This window comes from Furipterus horrens, unplaced genomic scaffold (assembly GCF_987537825.1).
Source record: "Furipterus horrens unplaced genomic scaffold, mFurHor1.1.pri manual_scaffold_6, whole genome shotgun sequence".
In the NCBI taxonomy this organism is placed as follows: Eukaryota; Metazoa; Chordata; class Mammalia; order Chiroptera; family Furipteridae; genus Furipterus; species Furipterus horrens.
This window is the reverse complement of record NW_028327176.1, coordinates 132,643,778-132,661,133: the sequence shown is the minus strand read 5'-3', so window position 1 is coordinate 132,661,133 and position 17,356 is coordinate 132,643,778. Positions and strand designations below refer to the sequence as shown.

The 17,356-nt window shown below is 34.9% G+C and overlaps 1 protein-coding gene across 2 annotated transcripts in view; it reads left to right on the top strand.

Annotated features, from left to right (window-relative positions):
- The window catches only part of RNGTT (RNA guanylyltransferase and 5'-phosphatase), a 263,048-nt gene that overhangs the window by 30,370 nt on the left and 215,322 nt on the right, over positions 1-17,356 (top strand). For both annotated transcript variants that reach the window (XM_090279662.1, XM_090279663.1), the window contains exons 5-8: positions 5,174-5,249; positions 6,688-6,928; positions 14,088-14,197; positions 15,369-15,470. In XM_090279662.1, coding sequence (XP_090135788.1) covers positions 5,174-5,249; positions 6,688-6,928; positions 14,088-14,197; positions 15,369-15,470 — 529 coding nt within the window. The remainder of the gene's footprint in view (positions 1-5,173; positions 5,250-6,687; positions 6,929-14,087; positions 14,198-15,368; positions 15,471-17,356) is intronic.

Here is a 17,356-nt window from a genome sequence, read left to right as displayed (position 1 = left end):
AGTCAGAAAATAAAATGTTTATATTCACTATACTATACAGTACATTTCTGGACCTTATTTTGCCAATTTGTATGCTAAAACATCTGTTTCATACCATACTCCACATCCCCTGATAACTGCCATTTTACTCTCTACTTTTATGAATTTGTTACTTGTCTTTTGCTGTATGATTTATCTTCTTAGCATAATGTGGTCAAGGTCCATCTATATTGTTGCAAATGGCAAGATGTCCACATCTTCTTTATCCATTCATCTCTTGATTGGCAAATAGATTTGTTTCCATATCTCGGTGTTGTGAATAATGCTGTAATATATCTCTTTGATATCCTGTTTTTATTTTCTTTGGGTATATACCTAGATGTGGTATTGCTAGATCATATGGTAGGTCTCTTTAATTTTTTGAGGAACCTTCATGTTTTCCATGGTGGTTAAACCAATTTACATTTTTACCAGCAGTGTACAAGGGTTCCCATTTCTCCACATTCTGTCAACAGTTGTCTCTTTATCTTCTTGATAGCCATTCCAACAGGTGTGAGGTGATAGCTCATGTGGTTTTGATTTACATTTCCCAGATGATTAGTGATGTTAAGCATCTTTTAATATACATGTTGGCCATATGGATGTTTTTGGAAAAATGTGTATTCAGAGAGTCTATTTTTTAATTTAATATTTTTTTATTATTGAGTTTTATGAGTTCTTTATATATTTTGGATATTAGCCCCTTATATGACATATTGTTTGCTTTTCATTTTAATTGCTTCTTTTGCGAGGCAGAACCTTTTAAGTTTAACCTTTTGAGTGCCAATGTTGCTGTGAGCGAAACTGACAAATTTTCCCAAAAATGCCAGCGTCGCTCCCAGCGACTCTTTTTTTGATGGTTATAAATGTAAATAACAGTGGAATAATTCGTATTTTATGTTTTGTTCTATTTTTTTGTACCTCAGGTTATTATATTGATATATTTTTTTCTCATGTTGATCCAAATTTCGAATTACATATGGCACTCAGAGGGTTAATCTATTCCATTTGTTGATTTTTGCCTTGGTTGTTTGTGCTTTTGGTGTGAAATATAAAACAGCTTTGAGTAGCTTCTTTCCTACATTTTTTTTTTTTTAAATCCTCATCTGAGGACATTTTTTTCATTGCTTTTTAGAGGGAAAAGGAGTGAAATAGAAAGAGAGAAACATCGATGTGAGGGAGAAACATCGACTGGCCTCCTTCTTGTATGCGCCCTGACCAGGAATCAAACCCACAACCCGGGTTGTTGCCTGACCAGGAATCGAACCTGTGATCCTTTAGTCTATTGAAAGGTGCTCCAACTAACTGAGCCACACTGGCCAGGGCCCTTGTATTTTCTTTTAGGAGTTTTATAGTACTGATCTTATGTTTAAGTCTTTGATCCATTCTGAGTTGATTTTTGTTAGAGATGTAAGATAGGGGTCAAGTTTCATTGTTCTGCATATGTTTATCCAGTTTTTCCAGCACCATTTATTGAAGGGACTGTCCTTTCCCCCATTGATGTTCTTGGCTCCCTTTTTGAATATTGGTTGACTGTATATGCAGGGCTTTAATTCTGGGCTCTCTATTCTGTTTCATTGGTCTATGTGTCTATTTTTATGCTGGTACTATGCTGTTTTTAATATTATAGCTTTGTAGTATAGTTTGAAATCAGAAAATGTGATACCTCCAGTTTGGTTCTTTTTCCTTAAGATTGCTTTGTTGATTCAGGGCCTTTTATGGTCCCATACAAATTTTTGCATTTATAGAATTTTATATAAATGAAATTATCTATATGTACTTTTTTCTGGCTTCTTTCATGCAGCATAATGGTTTTGAAATCATCCTCGTTGCATTTATTAGTAATTTGTTTCATTTTGTGGCCAAGGAATATTTACTGCATGGATAATATAACATGTTGTTTATTCCTTCACGTGATGATTGACATTTGGAATGCTTGCAGTTTTTGGCCATTATGAATAATGTTGCTGTGGACATTTGTCTTTGTGTTGCTATGGACATTATTTTTCTTTTTTTTAAGTTTCATCTGAGGATATATTTTTATTGATTTTAGAGAGAGAGGAAGTGGGGGAGAGAGAAAGAGAGAGGAACATCGATGTGAGAGAGAAACATCGATTGGTTGCCTCCTACATGCACCCTGACCAGGATCGAACCTGCAACCTAGGATGTGCCCTGACTGGGAATTGAACCCCCAACTTTTCGGTGTATGGGTTGATGCTCCAACTAACTGAGCCACCTGGCCAGGGCTGTGGACATTTGTCTTTATGTAAGTCTTTGAAGCACATATGTTTTTATTTTTCTTAGGTAAATAACTAGGATTAGAATGTCTGGATCATTTGATATAGGTGTATGTTAAACTTTTGAAGGAACTCCCCAACTGTTTTCTAATGTGATCATGACATTCAGATTTCTGCCAGCGGTACATCCTCATCTACATTTGGCATGGTCAGTCTTTTTGATTTTAGTTGTTCTAATTAGTATGTAGTGGAATCTCATTGTGGTTTTAATTTGTGTTTTCCAGATAATTAATGATGTTGACCAACCATGGGTTTATGTACTTCTTGACCATTTGCATATGTCCTTTTGCAAAGTATCTATTCATATCTTCTGCCCAGTTTTTAAAAGATTTTTTTTTTTATCTTACTGAGTTGTCAAGAGTTCTTTATATATTCTGGATACAAGTTCTTTGTCAGATATATGCATTGCAGATTTTTTTCTGTGATTGGTATTTTCACTTTCTTAATGGCATCCTTCTTTTTTTTCCTTTTATTGAACTTACTGGGGTGACACTATTTAACAAAATTATACAGGTTTCAGGTGTACAATTCTACAACACATCATCTGTACACAGTATTATGTTTTCCCCAGCCCAAATCAAGTCTCTGACCATTTATCCCTCCACCACATTCCTCCTGGCAATCGCTGCTCTTAATGACATCTTTCAAAGAGCAAAATTTACTCTTTTACAGTAGTCCAATTTATCAATATTTTGTTTTTATTTGATGTTTTATCTAAGAAATCTTTTCTTGATTTTCTCCTGTATTGTCTCCTAGAAGTTTTGTAATTTAAAAAAGTTTTTAAAAATTAATTAATTTTTTAATCTTCACCTGAGGACATGCTTATTAATTTAGAGAGAAGTGAAGGGAAGGAGACAGGGAGAGAAACACCGATTGGTTCAATCTCATACACGCCTCGATTAGGGACCAAACCTGCAACCTAGACATGTGCCCTTTATCTGGGGAACCAAAACTGAAACCCTTCAGTTTACCAGAGGGTGCTTCAGCCAACTGAGTCACGTGAGCCAGGGTTGTAATTTTAACTCTTAGTTTATTTTTTATTTGCTTTTGGTTGTATTCTTATTGGGGCGCTTTATATACACAGAGAAGAGTAGTTTGTAAAAGGTAACATTAAAAAGAGCCCTGGTTGGTGTGGCTCAGTGGATTGAGTGCTGGCCTTCTAGCCGAAGTGTTGCTGATTCAATTCCCATTCAGGGCACATGCCTGGGTTGTGGGCCAGGTGCCCAGTTGGGGGCAAGCAAGAGGCAACCGATTGTTCCTCTTGCACATCAGTCTTTCTCTTCCTCTGTTTCTCACTCCTTTTTCCTCTTTCTAAAACTGAGTAAAATCTTAAAAAAAAGAAAAAGAAAGAAAAAAGAAAAAAAAGAAAGATGGCCTGGCTAGGTAGCTCATTTGGTTAGTGTTGTCCCAATATGCCAAGGTTGTGGGTTGGGTTGGATTCCTGGTCAGAACACATAAAATAATCAACCAATGAATGCATAAGTAAGTAGGATGACAAATCAATCTCTCTCTCTTTCTCTCTCTCTTTCTCTCTCTCTCTTTCTCATCCTCCCTCTCTCTTGCCCCCTACCCCATCCCTCACCCTCTAAAAATCAATACAAAAAATGGAAAAAAGGAAGACATAGTCTTAAATGTTTCTACCATTAAACAGAGATATCAGGAAAGCCTTCATTTTGAGGTTTGCAGGAGAGTGAATTAACCTGGCTGTAGTGTTATGATGTTGGTAATGTCCATCAAGTTGTTGTTATTACTATAGTATTCCCTTACTATCGCGGGTATTATGTTCTAGACGCCCCGGCGATAGGTGAAAATCCGTGAAGTAGGAACCTTACATTTATTTTAATATTTACATATATTTTAAGGCTTTATAAACCCTTCCCACACACTTATAAACCATTCCCAGTCCCTTATTAACCTTTCCCACTCCCTTATTAACCTTTTCTATACTTTTATAAACACTACTTGTGTTCTTAAACATATTCTACACTCTTAAACCTACATAACTTTAATAACATACGTATACAATACCGCAAAATCCCGCGATATAGCGAAAAATCTGTGATAAGTAATTAAATATAATATTTTTTAAAATCTCGTGATACAGTGAGGCTGTGATAAGTGAACCGCGATATAGAGAGGGACTACTGTATTCCAAAGTAGTTAAAATGACTTAAAATGAAATCATTTTTGGAATTTATGAAGTTCATTTGCAGTTTTTCAGAATATAGAAGTAGGGCCACACTGATCTGAAATCTGTCCTGAAAAAAGGTTTAAGAAAAATAAATTTGTTTTTCTCAGGAGGGGTTTCTTCTAAAAGTTTTTTTTTTTAAAGATTATAATGCCATGTAAAGATATAGTCAGTTGGTTTCTAGAGAACTTCAAAGTCGTTTTATTTTTATCGTACTGTGTATCCATCAAATCAGTCAGTTATTTTCTGTGTCTAGTCAGAGGCGTGTGTGTGTATGTGTGTGTCCTTAGAGTTGTGTGTTTATGAAAATATCTGTGTGTGTATCCTTAGAGTTGTGTGTTTATGAAAATATCTCCTTATTTAAAATCCTTGAAATCTTTTAGTTCTGAGTGAAATCTTTAGATCCTAGAGATAAGTTGTAACAAATAAATATATATTAGAATAAATCAATGTACATTACATTTAAACATCTAGCTAGGGCTATAAATTAGATTCTAAGCAACTTAAACTGACAAGTTACTAATAGTTATAAGAGGGCTGAGTTTTTAAAAATGCAGTTATTTTATTAAACGATTGAAATGTTTTGATTTCAGATTGGAATTTTAAAGTAAGATGTGGCCTTTGAAGTGATTTATTAATTTTAAAACAATAACGCTGCTTTATTTTCTAGGTGTTCATTGTACCCATGGTTTCAATCGCACTGGTTTCCTCATATGTGCCTTTCTGGTGGAGAAAATGGATTGGAGGTATTTGTTTCTTATTATAATGGAAGAAGACATATTTAATAATTGATAAAAGAAATTGATTTTTTTTAAGTTTTAGCACTTTATATTGCCAAGTTTTTGGTGAAGTCATGATTAATATAATTTGAATTTGTTTTCAATTTAGGTTTGGTTAATCTTAGAATTAAGATTACTAAGTAGCACTTTTGAGTGCTTGGGATTTCATATACTAGGTATTTTCTTTTCCAGATGTTTTTCACTTAGCAGAGACAAGTTCTCCCAGTATATTGTGTTTATATTCACCTTTGGAAGTTACTATTGTTCTTTTCATTTTTAAGAGTACCTTGTTATAACTGTTAAATACTAGGAAAAAACTTATAATGCTATATGGAAAAGGTAATTTTGGGACTGAGCTATGTTATTTAAACCAATCAGAGTTTTTATTGAGCACACATTATTAGTTAAATATCTTTTTAGATCCTGAGACATTAGAACTTCAGTAGCTTAAAAATTCCTGAGAGAAGAGGTTATTACTAACTGAATTTCCTCATTATTTTGTTTGTGAAGCCTTTCTACCCAGTAGGTCCTTCTCTAATATAATCACCTGATTGTATACTTTTATTTCCATGTTCATGATCCTTGGTGGTTCTCTTCTGCATGCACTTCTAGCACAGCATTTCTGGCCTTTTAGATGCTCTGCACCAGTGATTTTCAATCTTTTTCATCTCATGACGCACATAAACCAATCACTAAAATTCTGCAGCACACCAAAATATATGTTGTATTTTTTGCTGATCTGGCAAAAAAATAGGTATAATTTTGATTCATTCACATTGGATGGCTATTGTTGTGTTGGCTGTTGTCATTTTTTAAATTTGACAATCTACGGGAAAAGAGATCAGTGTCCTAGGCTAAATACTCAGGTATTGCATGCTTTAAAAATTCTTATACCAGTGTACTGTGGCAGACTGGTTGAAAATCACTGTTCTACTCAGTAACCCCAGAGTCTGTTTCAGATTCAGCCTATGGTTAGCCTTTTCTCTGATGACCTGTGTGTGTGTTGCGTGGGTTTGTTGAAAGTTCCTGAAAAGCCAGCATGGTTTTTACTTTCATTGATTTTGCTACTCACATTTCTTTTACTGATGTTTTCCCTCAGAATCAGACCTCAGCCTTTAAAGCTTTATTTAAATAAATTCTTCACATACTCCACCCAGGTCTCCTCTATACACTCATTGCAATTTACTCCTAGTGTTTAGGAATTATCAATGTACCTTACGTTAAGACTGTTTTAGAATGAATTTGTCCCTTAAGAGATTGAATGTCTTAAGAGTGGGTCTGTGATTTGTCTGTTTTATAAATCTCTGTATACTTTGAATGGTGCTTTAAATAGAATAAGTAAGTTTAGAAGAATCTGCATAAATGGAGAGTAGTAAGGAAATTGCATGGTGTTTGTTTTCCATAGTATTGAAGCAGCAGTTGCCACTTTTGCTCAAGCCAGACCACCAGGAATTTATAAGGGTGATTATTTGAAAGAACTTTTCCGTCGCTATGGTGATATAGAGGAAGCACCACCCCCACCTCTATTGCCAGATTGGTGTTTTGAGGATGATGAAGATGAAGATGAGGATGAGGATGGCAAAAAAGAATCAGAACCTGGGTCAAGTGCCTCCTTTGGCAAAAGGAGAAAAGAACGGTTAAAACTGGTAATGTTTAAAAATATTAGTCTTTTTTTCTTCAGCAGGTTTATTGAGGTTTAAGAAAATGGAATGTTGACTATGTTCGTTTTACTGGATTTGTGAGGTAATTTCATTCTAGCTGTTTCTAAAGGTTCTTGATAGCCACGACTCTTTGCCTTTTCTACAAGAAAAGTTTGTTACGCAAATTCATCCTGTTTTTGTTTCTTGGGTAAATCAAAGAACTCTTCGACAGTAGATTGAGAATTTACTTTTTCTTTGCAAAGTGTTGTGAAATTGCAACTAAGTATCTAGTGAAAATTTTACTGATACTTTACAGAATTGTCAAAGAGTTGAAATAACTTTACATATAAATTCTGCTCTTTCCCATGAGTAGTATTTTCATATTTTCTATAAAGTTGAACTGAGAAGACCCCTCTATGGCCAACTCCCATTAATCTTCTAGAATAAAAGGCCTAATTAAAAACATTGGATGTTATCTCTTTCCTTGGGGGGATAGATATATTGAGAAGAGAAGTACTGGTTGTATTTGCACATACAGAAGTATATCTTGTAGGCCAAAGGGGAAAGTTATGGTAACTGTGGAGGTAATTAAGTGTAATTAAGGTGTGTGGGAATCATGGTTGAGCAGTAAACACCATAACTCATTAGTAGGCAGTGATTCACAGGCAAGGAAGAAAATGCATTATTTTATGTAATTCATATAATACAGTTATTTTGGGCTTTAGATAAAAGTTCTTTGTTTGAGAAACATTATTTTAATATATATTTACACATTTCAAACTTCAAAATTCTAAGGCCATTGAAAAGTATAAATTGCTTTGAAACACAGAAATAATTTCAAAAATAGTTTATTATTCTTTTAGTCTAACTCATTCTTTCCTGGATTTAGATATCTGAAATTACTGAATCACATACCTAGAAAAATAGGAATCACATTCCAAGGGAAGTCTAAAAGCATAACATAACATAATATAGCATATAGATGATTACCTTCTTATAATATCATTTTTGTAGGAGATACGTTTTTATAAGGAATATAGTTTGTAGGGGATTATTTTTTTAAGAATAACAATCATGAGCATATGCTTAATGTGTTTTTGAAATATGATACAGTATTTGTGTAAAAGAGTTTAAAACAAGAGTTAGTATTTTGCAAAATGGGATAAAGTTTGCCCTTTTTTTTGCCAGCAGAAAGGATCTTAAAAATGACATTTATGATATCAAGTACTATTAAATCCCTTTAGTTGTAAATGAGCTCAAGCAGCATTGAGAGAAAAATATCCAAGATGGACATATTCTTCTAGGAAAAATAAATAATATTTAAAATAAAATTCCAAACCTAGTTTCTCCTGTTTTGTTCTGTCAGTTACTAAGAGGGATATTTAAAACATTCCCTACTGTGATTGTGGATTTGCCTGTTTCTCCTTGTAGTTCTGTCATGTTTACTTCATATATTTTGGGGTGATACTGTGTTTTTATGCAATGTGTGTAAAAGATGATGTTTACAATGTCTTAACTTAGCATTGTAAAATATCTGATTTAGTACAATTGCTCAAGTTTCTTTTGGATACTGTTTGTATGGAATATCTTTTTTTTCTGTCCTTTTACTTTCAACTTTATTTATCTATTTAAGGTATGTCTTTTATAAGCATCGTGTTGGGTTTTTAATCAGCCAACAGTTTTTCATCTTATTGGAGTATTTAGTCCATGTACATTTATTTTACTGACTTCTTTATTTCAGATTTAAACTTGTCTTCCTGCTTTTTGTTTGTCTCATTTGTGGTATGTTCCTTTGTATCTTCTTTTCTTGCCTCATTTATGCTTGTTTATTTTTTATTCTATAACCACAACCCATTGCTTGTTATTTATACATTTTTTACTATATTTTTAGTGGTTGCCCAAGATTTCAGTATGCATCTTTGATTTGTTAAATTCTGGTATATATTAGTACTTTTGTCACCTTTTAGATGATTCAAGAATCCTAGAACCTTTTGATTCCATTTACCTCTTCTTGTCTTTCTGGTATTGAGTATTTTAATTCTATAAAAATTAAAAACATCATAAGATATCATCATCATCATTATTTTGTGTAGTTAATATTCATTTGATATACCCATGTATTTATCCTTTCCGGGGCTCTTCATTTTTTCATGTATTTTTGTTCCATTCGGATGGCTTTCCTTCTGATTAAAGAGCTCTCTTTAGTATTTTCTTTAATGTGGGCCTGCTCTGACATACTCTCTCTGTAGCTGTGTGAAAATGTCTTTTTTTTTTGTTATTTTGAAGAATGTTTCTACTGAGTATAGAATTCTGAGTTGGCACTTTGAAGATAGAATTTCATCATCAGTTTCTGTTGAGAAATTGCTTCTTTGAAGGTAATATCTTTTTGTTTTTGATTTTCAACAGTTTTGCTCTGATGTTTCTCCGGAATGGTTTTGTTTGTATTGGGTTGGCCAAAAAGTTCATTTAGATTTTTTGGAGGATGGCTCTGTTGGAAACAGTATTGCGACAGCTTTTATATCAGCGTGAATTAAAAAAAAAACAAAACATAAAAATCGTTGAATTTTTGTGCATTTATTTTAATATTGAAGATAGAAGAAAATAAGCTTTATTATTTCAAGAAAGTTAAAAACACAACTGAAACAAACAAAAGATTTATGCAGTGTTTGGAGAAGGTGCTATGATTGATTGAATGTGTCAAAAGTGGTTTGCCAAGTTTTTGGTACTATTGACATTTTGGCCAAATAATTCTTTGCTGTAGAAATAATTTGAAAGTATATATCATGTTATTTTCCTTCAGGGAAGATTTACTTTTTCTCCTACGCAGGACTAGGAGTTGACGTCATAACTTAGTCAAGGATTGAACTGTTTAGAAGATAGGCTTTAGTTTTGAGGGAGTGGTCTGTTTCTGTTTCACCCTAATACCTAGAGTATAGTTCTTTGGGGATCCTAACTGAAAGCCTAACTGAATCCCTCCTCCTTGTTTTATCATTCCTATGATATTGCTGAAAGCTGTATTCAGCTTCTTAGCCTCTCAGCTGCTATTTTTGAAGCAGTGCCTATAGAGGAAAATTCTAGAGAAGAAAACACTATACCAGATGTCTGGCTCACTTCTCTGGGCTTTCCTTCCCTCTGAATTCTTGCTCCTTCAACGCCTTACTGCCTTTTCATTCTTCAATGTATTTAATTGGTGCAAAAGACATTTTATCTAGTTTTATTCATGGCTGCAAAATTGGTCTAAATAAGCTAGTCTGTCATTGCCAAAAGAAGAAATATTTCTTTCTCCATTTTTGGACAAAGCAGTTAGGTTTAATTTTTTTTTCCCTTTAATTTTCTTTATTTTTCACACATTAAAAATGGAACACACTATACAAATGGGTATTAAGAGCAGAGTACACACAGACCCATTGACTCCTCTCAAAGTGTTGCCATCATTCTAAGTGCTGCCCAAGACGGCAGCTATTACCATGTAGCCAACATATTGATTTAAGTATATTTGTATGCAGCCCTCAGCATGGAATGTTCATTTCCTTCTGTTCTTAAATTAGGTTAAGTGGTGTTGGTGTTCATATTTACAGACTTGAATTGTATTGATTCTGAGCAGTTCTGATGTACGTCTGAAACTGGCTGATGGGGGTCTTGGTGTCAGTTTAAAAAGGGGAGGACCCAACGGTGGCAGGCTGCTGCTAGGAACTAGTTGTCATCCTGCCCGTCAGAAACATTTGCTGCAGTGGCATAGACTCTTCTGGAAGGGATAAGCCAAGTAACTGTAGGTGTCCTTTTCACCATCAACTTGCTCCAAATATTCTTTCTCAATCAGAATATCAATGCATTTTTTGATGACTGGGACCCATGGCTTGAACCTGGAGGTTGCATGAGCACCTCCCTAAGCAACTGCTGGTACTTCAGTACCTTCCTTGTATTCATGATCCTCACAGTTGCTGCCTGGATCAGTAGTTTGTGGTCTTCCCCAATTTCTTTTAAGATTCTATTTATTTACTTTTAGAGAGAGTGGAAGGTAGGGAGAAAGAGAAGTAGAGAAACATCAGTGTGCAAGAGATATATCGATCAGTTGCCTCTTTCATGCCTCCATCTGGGGATTTGGCCCACCACCCAGGCATGTGCCCTGACCAAGAATCGAACCAGCGACCTGCACCAGTCAGGGCATTCCCCAATATTTGTGTGTGTGGTTTCTTTTACTTGCTTCTGTTCAGTTTATATTGGCCTATTGAGGTTAATCCTTAATTTCTCATTTTTATAACTATGATATCATTTTATTAAGGTACTTGGCTTTAATTCTGCCTCACCAACATTTGCATTTTTGTTTTTCAAGATGAATAACTTTGACTTCATTAAAATCTGTAGGACTTGTGCCAAAATGTCCATTGTGCTTTGGGTGCATTCTTCAGCATCTGCACTGTGTAAGTGCCTTCCATGTTGTACTGAAGCAGGATCGCCACCTGGAATGTGGAGGCCTTTGAAGTGTGTGTGTGTGTGTGTGTGTGTGTGTGTGTGTGTGTGTGTGTGTGTCCCCGCCACACACATAAAAGAAAGAGAGTCAAATTTAAACCCATGGAAGTAAGCATTTAAGACAAAGTGTACCTTTACTTTTTTACTTAATAATAATTATTGCCAAAGAAAAGGGAAGATAAAAAAGTAAAAAGGAGATTGATGCATTGTAGAAAGATTAAGGAAAAAGACAAATAAATGGATGACATTTAGTAGATGGTTGCAATTATCTTTTTTAAAACAAACTCGATAGTTGTTAAGTCTGTATTGAGGCTCAATATTTATTCTGTTAAATTAAAAATACTTTAACTGCATGGACTTATTAAAATATTTCTGTTGTAATATTGTGGGGGAAAGTACTTGGTTGAATGTTGATTATATTTCTAATATAATCGCTTTTCAGAAATTATTATTGATTTCTTAACTTTGCTTAGGAAATACATGCTTATAAGTAAAGCTAGATATCTTCTTCATGTGAAACTAGTACTTTCAGAATAAAGATGCTGACCAACGAACTCTCGTAATACTTTCTCTTTTTGATTTGTGTAAACATATATTTTTATAACAATATTGAAGTTATCTGTGTATCTCAATGACTAAACATGGTAAAAAAAACTTATCTACCAGTTTTAGCTTTCCTTTAAAATTCCTCCTGTTTTTTTTCCCTTTCTCTGCTTCCTTCCTTTGATTTATTATTATTTTTAATGGTAGAAATGGTTCTGGAACAGAAACTTCCTTGCTCCTTCCCTCCCTCCCTCCCTCCCTCCCTCTCTCCCTCTCTCCCTCCCTCTCTCCCTCCCTCCTCCTCCCCTCTTTCTTTCATTTTTATTTAAAAAGATTTTTATTAGTACCTATTTTATGCTGAATTTACTCCTGGGCCATAATTTTTTGTTTCTTCAGATTCTTCTGGGCTACCTTTTTCTTCTGTGCCGCCTCCTCTTCTGGTTTAGGAACAGCCTGCTCTTTTTCGGGAAGGGTCCTGTCAGTGTGGCAGGGAGAGCTGGGTTAATCTGCCCATGAGCTCTGTAAGTTCTAACACTGCATCTTGGGAGTTTCGTTCACCTGGATGTGCTCAGTGACCACAGAACCTACATTTAAACCCTTAAATTCAGCATTACTCTCTTCATTTTTAAGCATGTGCAGCAAAAATTCAGCACTCTTGGGGCCACTGACCCTGTATCCAGCCCTACTGTTTGGACAGGGCATACCTACCAGCGCCACCATTGTAAGGACAGAATGGTACACATTGCTTCTGTAAAATGACATACTTCACATACTTGGTGACTTTTTGAATATGCATACCCTTGATGGCCTGGGCAGTTTCAGAACTGTTCCTAAAGTGAACACAAAGATTTGGACCTCTTGATTTGCTTGATTTGTGGAGTTTTCTGGGTCAAGTGAACAGTCAAACATTTTCAGAGGTCATCTCAGGCTACTTTTGGGAAGAGCTAAAACAAATATCATTGGCTGGTAAAGAGAGGTGATAGTGTAATAGAAAGGAGTGCTACTTTGATTCTTTGGCTCAGGAAATCTCTAAAGTATGCTTATTTAAGAAAAACAAAATAGACAAAATATTAGCTAACTATAATGTGATTACAGAATTAGGATTTGAATAAATTGATTGGATTCGACTCAGAACTCTTTTATATTTGACAGAGATGTTTGCAGACTAAATAGTGTATTCTTTTTTTCCTTTCCAAGTGGCTCAAGTTGCAAAATCTTTGCCAGAAGGTTGATAATTGCAGCTTGTAGACCATGTTTTTTATTCCCTAGCTACATTAACAGCTAGATTGTTTTATGGATTTTTCTTAAGACTGATGCCAGCCCTTTATGGGTCTGAAAGTAAATGTAGCATAAATCTAGAATATTTTTTAGTTTACAAAGTTTTTGGGAGTGTTCTTTATTTGATTTATAAATTTTCCATCTGCTTCTCTGTGATATTTTAAAAATATGCTTGCTCTGAAATATGGTTAAGATACTTATGTAATTCTGACTTAAAGAATCTAGATTAAAAATTCAATGGTGAGTAATTAGTTTTTATGTTGAGACATCAATGATTGTATCTTAGCCACTTTGTCTACTGTTATACTTTTATTCTAGTTCACAAAGGTATATATTGTGGGTGTTTATCCCGTTAAAATCTATATTCAATAAGTGATACAACTCCCCTACCCCTTCCAAAATGAGACAATCATTGTGAATGACCTGGGTTCAAAATTCTATTTTCACCACTGGAATAAATTATATGCAGTCTATGCCTTATATACTCATTTGTGAAATAAATATAATAAAATCTACTTTTCAGAGTTATTACAAGGATTAGAGAAAATGTTTGTAAGATGCCAGATATTCTGAGGTCTGAGTAAATGGTAGATAAGTTATTATTGCTGTTATCATTTCTAAATAGTGCCTATGGAGTGCTTTGACAACATGATATAGACACTGGGCTATATATGTATATTGACATTGAAAGTCATTTGCTGGATTAAGGAAAACAACTGTACAATATGAGGGGAGTTTATAGGGCCTCCTGGAGCAGACCATTTCTGTTTCATGTCTTTGTTCAGATTTGTGAAAATAAATGTCTTTCACAGTATAGGCTTTGTAAAAAGGTTTCGAACTCAATAAAATATTTTTCTTTTTCTTTTATTTTCAGGGTGCTATTTTCTTGGAAGGTGTAACTGTTAAAGGTGTAACTCAAGTAACAACTCAACCGAAGTTAGGAGAAGTACAACAGAAATGTCATCAATTCTGTGGCTGGGAAGGGTAATAAATATTTTAATGTTTTAAATAAAATGTTTTCTTACTCTGAAATACTTAACATAGAAGCAAACATTAACATAGTTCCTTTGCTTCTTGAAATATGTATGTTTACATAGAGAACTTAAAGAGATAGCAAGTGAGAGTTTATCAGATTGTTTTTTTTTTCAAGACAATCAGTGTAGTAAATTAACAGTTGGGTAGAAAATTAGATGACTCACATCTTCCTCAAGGAATAGAAAGTAACTGCTTCGCTTGCTAGTATTTGTTTTGTGTGTTTGATTCTACTGTTGTTGCAGGTTAATGTTTGGTGCCATTATTGTATTAAGGGAGAAGAGGTGAAAATTGAATGTGTCACCTTTTTCAGTTTTTCTCTAATCAAAAACCTGAGAGAATCAGCTTTAAATATATTCTGCCCCCTACCATGACTTGAAATTATTTGTCAGGCATTGCATGGGAGGGGATTCAGAAGAGAGTTCACTGCTCTTATCTATTGCTCTCAGGTCTTGGTCTATGATCATTTCTGTTGACCATTGCTCCCTGTGGCAGAAAATTGTGATACAGTTAGAACATGATGAAATAAGATTATTAACTTAAAAATTCCTGGTATAAATAACTTTTTGACTGGTAAATGCATATCATTCACTTAAAAATAATTTTATCTAAAAGATGAAAATGATGATGAAGTAATATTGATTTTAGTGTTAAACCCTTGCCACTGCACTTGACTCCTGATCTCTGCTTCTCCTGTTTTGTCACTTCTGGGCATTTTTTGTGGAGAAACTTGCCAGCCCTGCGCAGTTATGCAGGTTGGCAGTGTCATGATGACGAATATGGGGTCTAAAATAATGTTAGATGACTAAAGCAAGATTTAGATTTCCTGATTTAAAAGACTTGTCAACATACCCGTTTTACTACTTAGATCATATATATTAATATTTAAAAATTAGTCCAATAGTTAATAGTAGTGGTGATTAGAATCTTGTTAACCTGCATTCTAAATGTCAAGAAAATGATAGCCTTTTGTTAGCATTCTTGTGGAATCTAATTATTCCAATTGACATTAATCTTATCATAGGGAGAACATTAATAAATGTGACTCATGTGAGATTGGTTTCAGACATGTATTGCTTTGTATGATACCAGCTACAATGGTAATAAAATGTTCTTCTTAAAGGTCTGGATTCCCTGGAGCACAGCCGGTTTCCATGGACAAGCAAAATATTAAACTTTTGGAGCAGAAGCCATATAAAGTAAGCTGGAAAGCAGATGGTACTCGGTAAGTTTGACTTCTAAAAACAGTTATACAAATAGCCCTAATGCTTGAAGAATATTGTTCTGTTGTTAGAAAAGATTTGCACTCTGGGGAGTGTTCATTTCTGATTTGAACAGCAAAATAAGGCATGTTTCAAATACTGGATAGTTTTTGTTTTGGTAATAGTCTTAGCTAAGTAATAATCTAATTCTGCTAAATTTTTGGTTTCAGAGTTCTGTTAGTTTGACATAAATCTATACCACATTTAAATTTGAAAGTGTTTTTTTCTCTTGATAATATTGTGCTTTTGGTATGTCTGCTGCTCACCACTTTGTGTTTCTTTTTATTTTATTTTTTTACTATTTTATTTATTTATTATTAGAGAGAGGAGAAGGGAGGGAGACAGAGAGGGGGAGAAACATCATTGTGCGCAAGAACCATTGGTTGGCTGCCTCCCGTATGCCCCCAATCAGGGACCTGGCCTGCAACCCAGGCATTGCCCTGACTGGGAACCAAACCAGTGATTTCATGGTTCATAGGCCGGCACTCAATTCACTGAGCCACACCAGCTATGGTATCACCTTTTTTTTAATGATTGGTGGGCACTTCTAAAATTAACAGATATGCTGTCAGTATATAATCTAAAAATTATCGAGTCTCCCTGATTCATTTATATTTTGTTTCTTTGAATAGTTTTTCTTTTTTCTCTTAATCTTTGCTAACTCTTTTTTTTTTTAATGTGTTTTATTGATTATAATATTACATTTGTGCCAATTTCCCTTCCCTCTGCTCCCCTCCACCCGGTGGCCCCCCTCCCTCCAGTTGTCCCCCCCTTTTAGATCATGTCCATTAGTTGTGCATACAGTTCTTCTCAACCTCTCTCTGTCTATTCCATTCCCTCCTACCATGATCCTTAATTCCTATATCATCTCCCTCCCTCTCCCCATTCCCCCTCCCTGTTGACCTCCCCCCAATATGTTCCCCGTAACTATAGTTCTTTTTCCAGTCTCGTTGCCTGTTTAGTTTGCCTTTGTTTGAATTCCCTAGCTTCTGTTGTTTCTTGTGATGCAGTTTTCATTTTAGATTTCATTGTCTTGATCCTCCTTTTTCTAAACCAGTCCCTTTAACATCTCATATAACAGTGGTTTGGATCTAATGAACTCTTTCAGTTTTATTTTGTCCTGGAAACACTTTCTCTGTCCTTCTATTCTGAATGACAATTTCGCTGGATAGAGTATTCGTGGTTGTAGGTTTTGGATTTTCATTACTTTGAATATTTCTTGCCAGTCCCTTCTTGCCTGCAGGGTCTCCCTTGAGAAGTCAGCTGATAGTCTAATTGGGACCCCTTTGTACATGATTCTTTTCTTCTCTCTTGCTGCTTTTAAGATTCTCTCTTTATCTTTAATTTTTGACATTTTGATTATAATGTGTCTTGGAGTGGTTCTCCCTGGGTCCAGTTTTTTTGGAACTCTCTGTGCTTCCTGGACCTGTAAGTCTATTTCCTTCCCCAGGTCTGGGAAGTTCTCCTTTATTATATTTTCACTCAATTTTTTAAGTTCTAGTTCATCTTCCTCGCTCTCTGGCAAACCAATGATTCTTATGTTGGGCCTTTTATAGCTGTCCCAGAGGTTTCTGATCCTCTCATCGTTGCTTCCCATTTCCTCTCTCTGCATTGGTTGACTGCTTGTTCCTTCTCCATATTCCAGTTTGTTGAAATGAACTCTGGATTTTTTTTCCTCACCATCTGTCTCGTATGTGGTTTTGTTCCTTTCGTTATGAGTGTTTTTCGCTTCTTTCTCATCTTTTTCCAGATCTTTTGTGAATTCTGTAAGCCACCTGATAACAATGGCCCAGAACTGAGCCTCTGACAGGTTTCTTATCTGTTCATCTGTCAGGTTCTCCATCTGTTG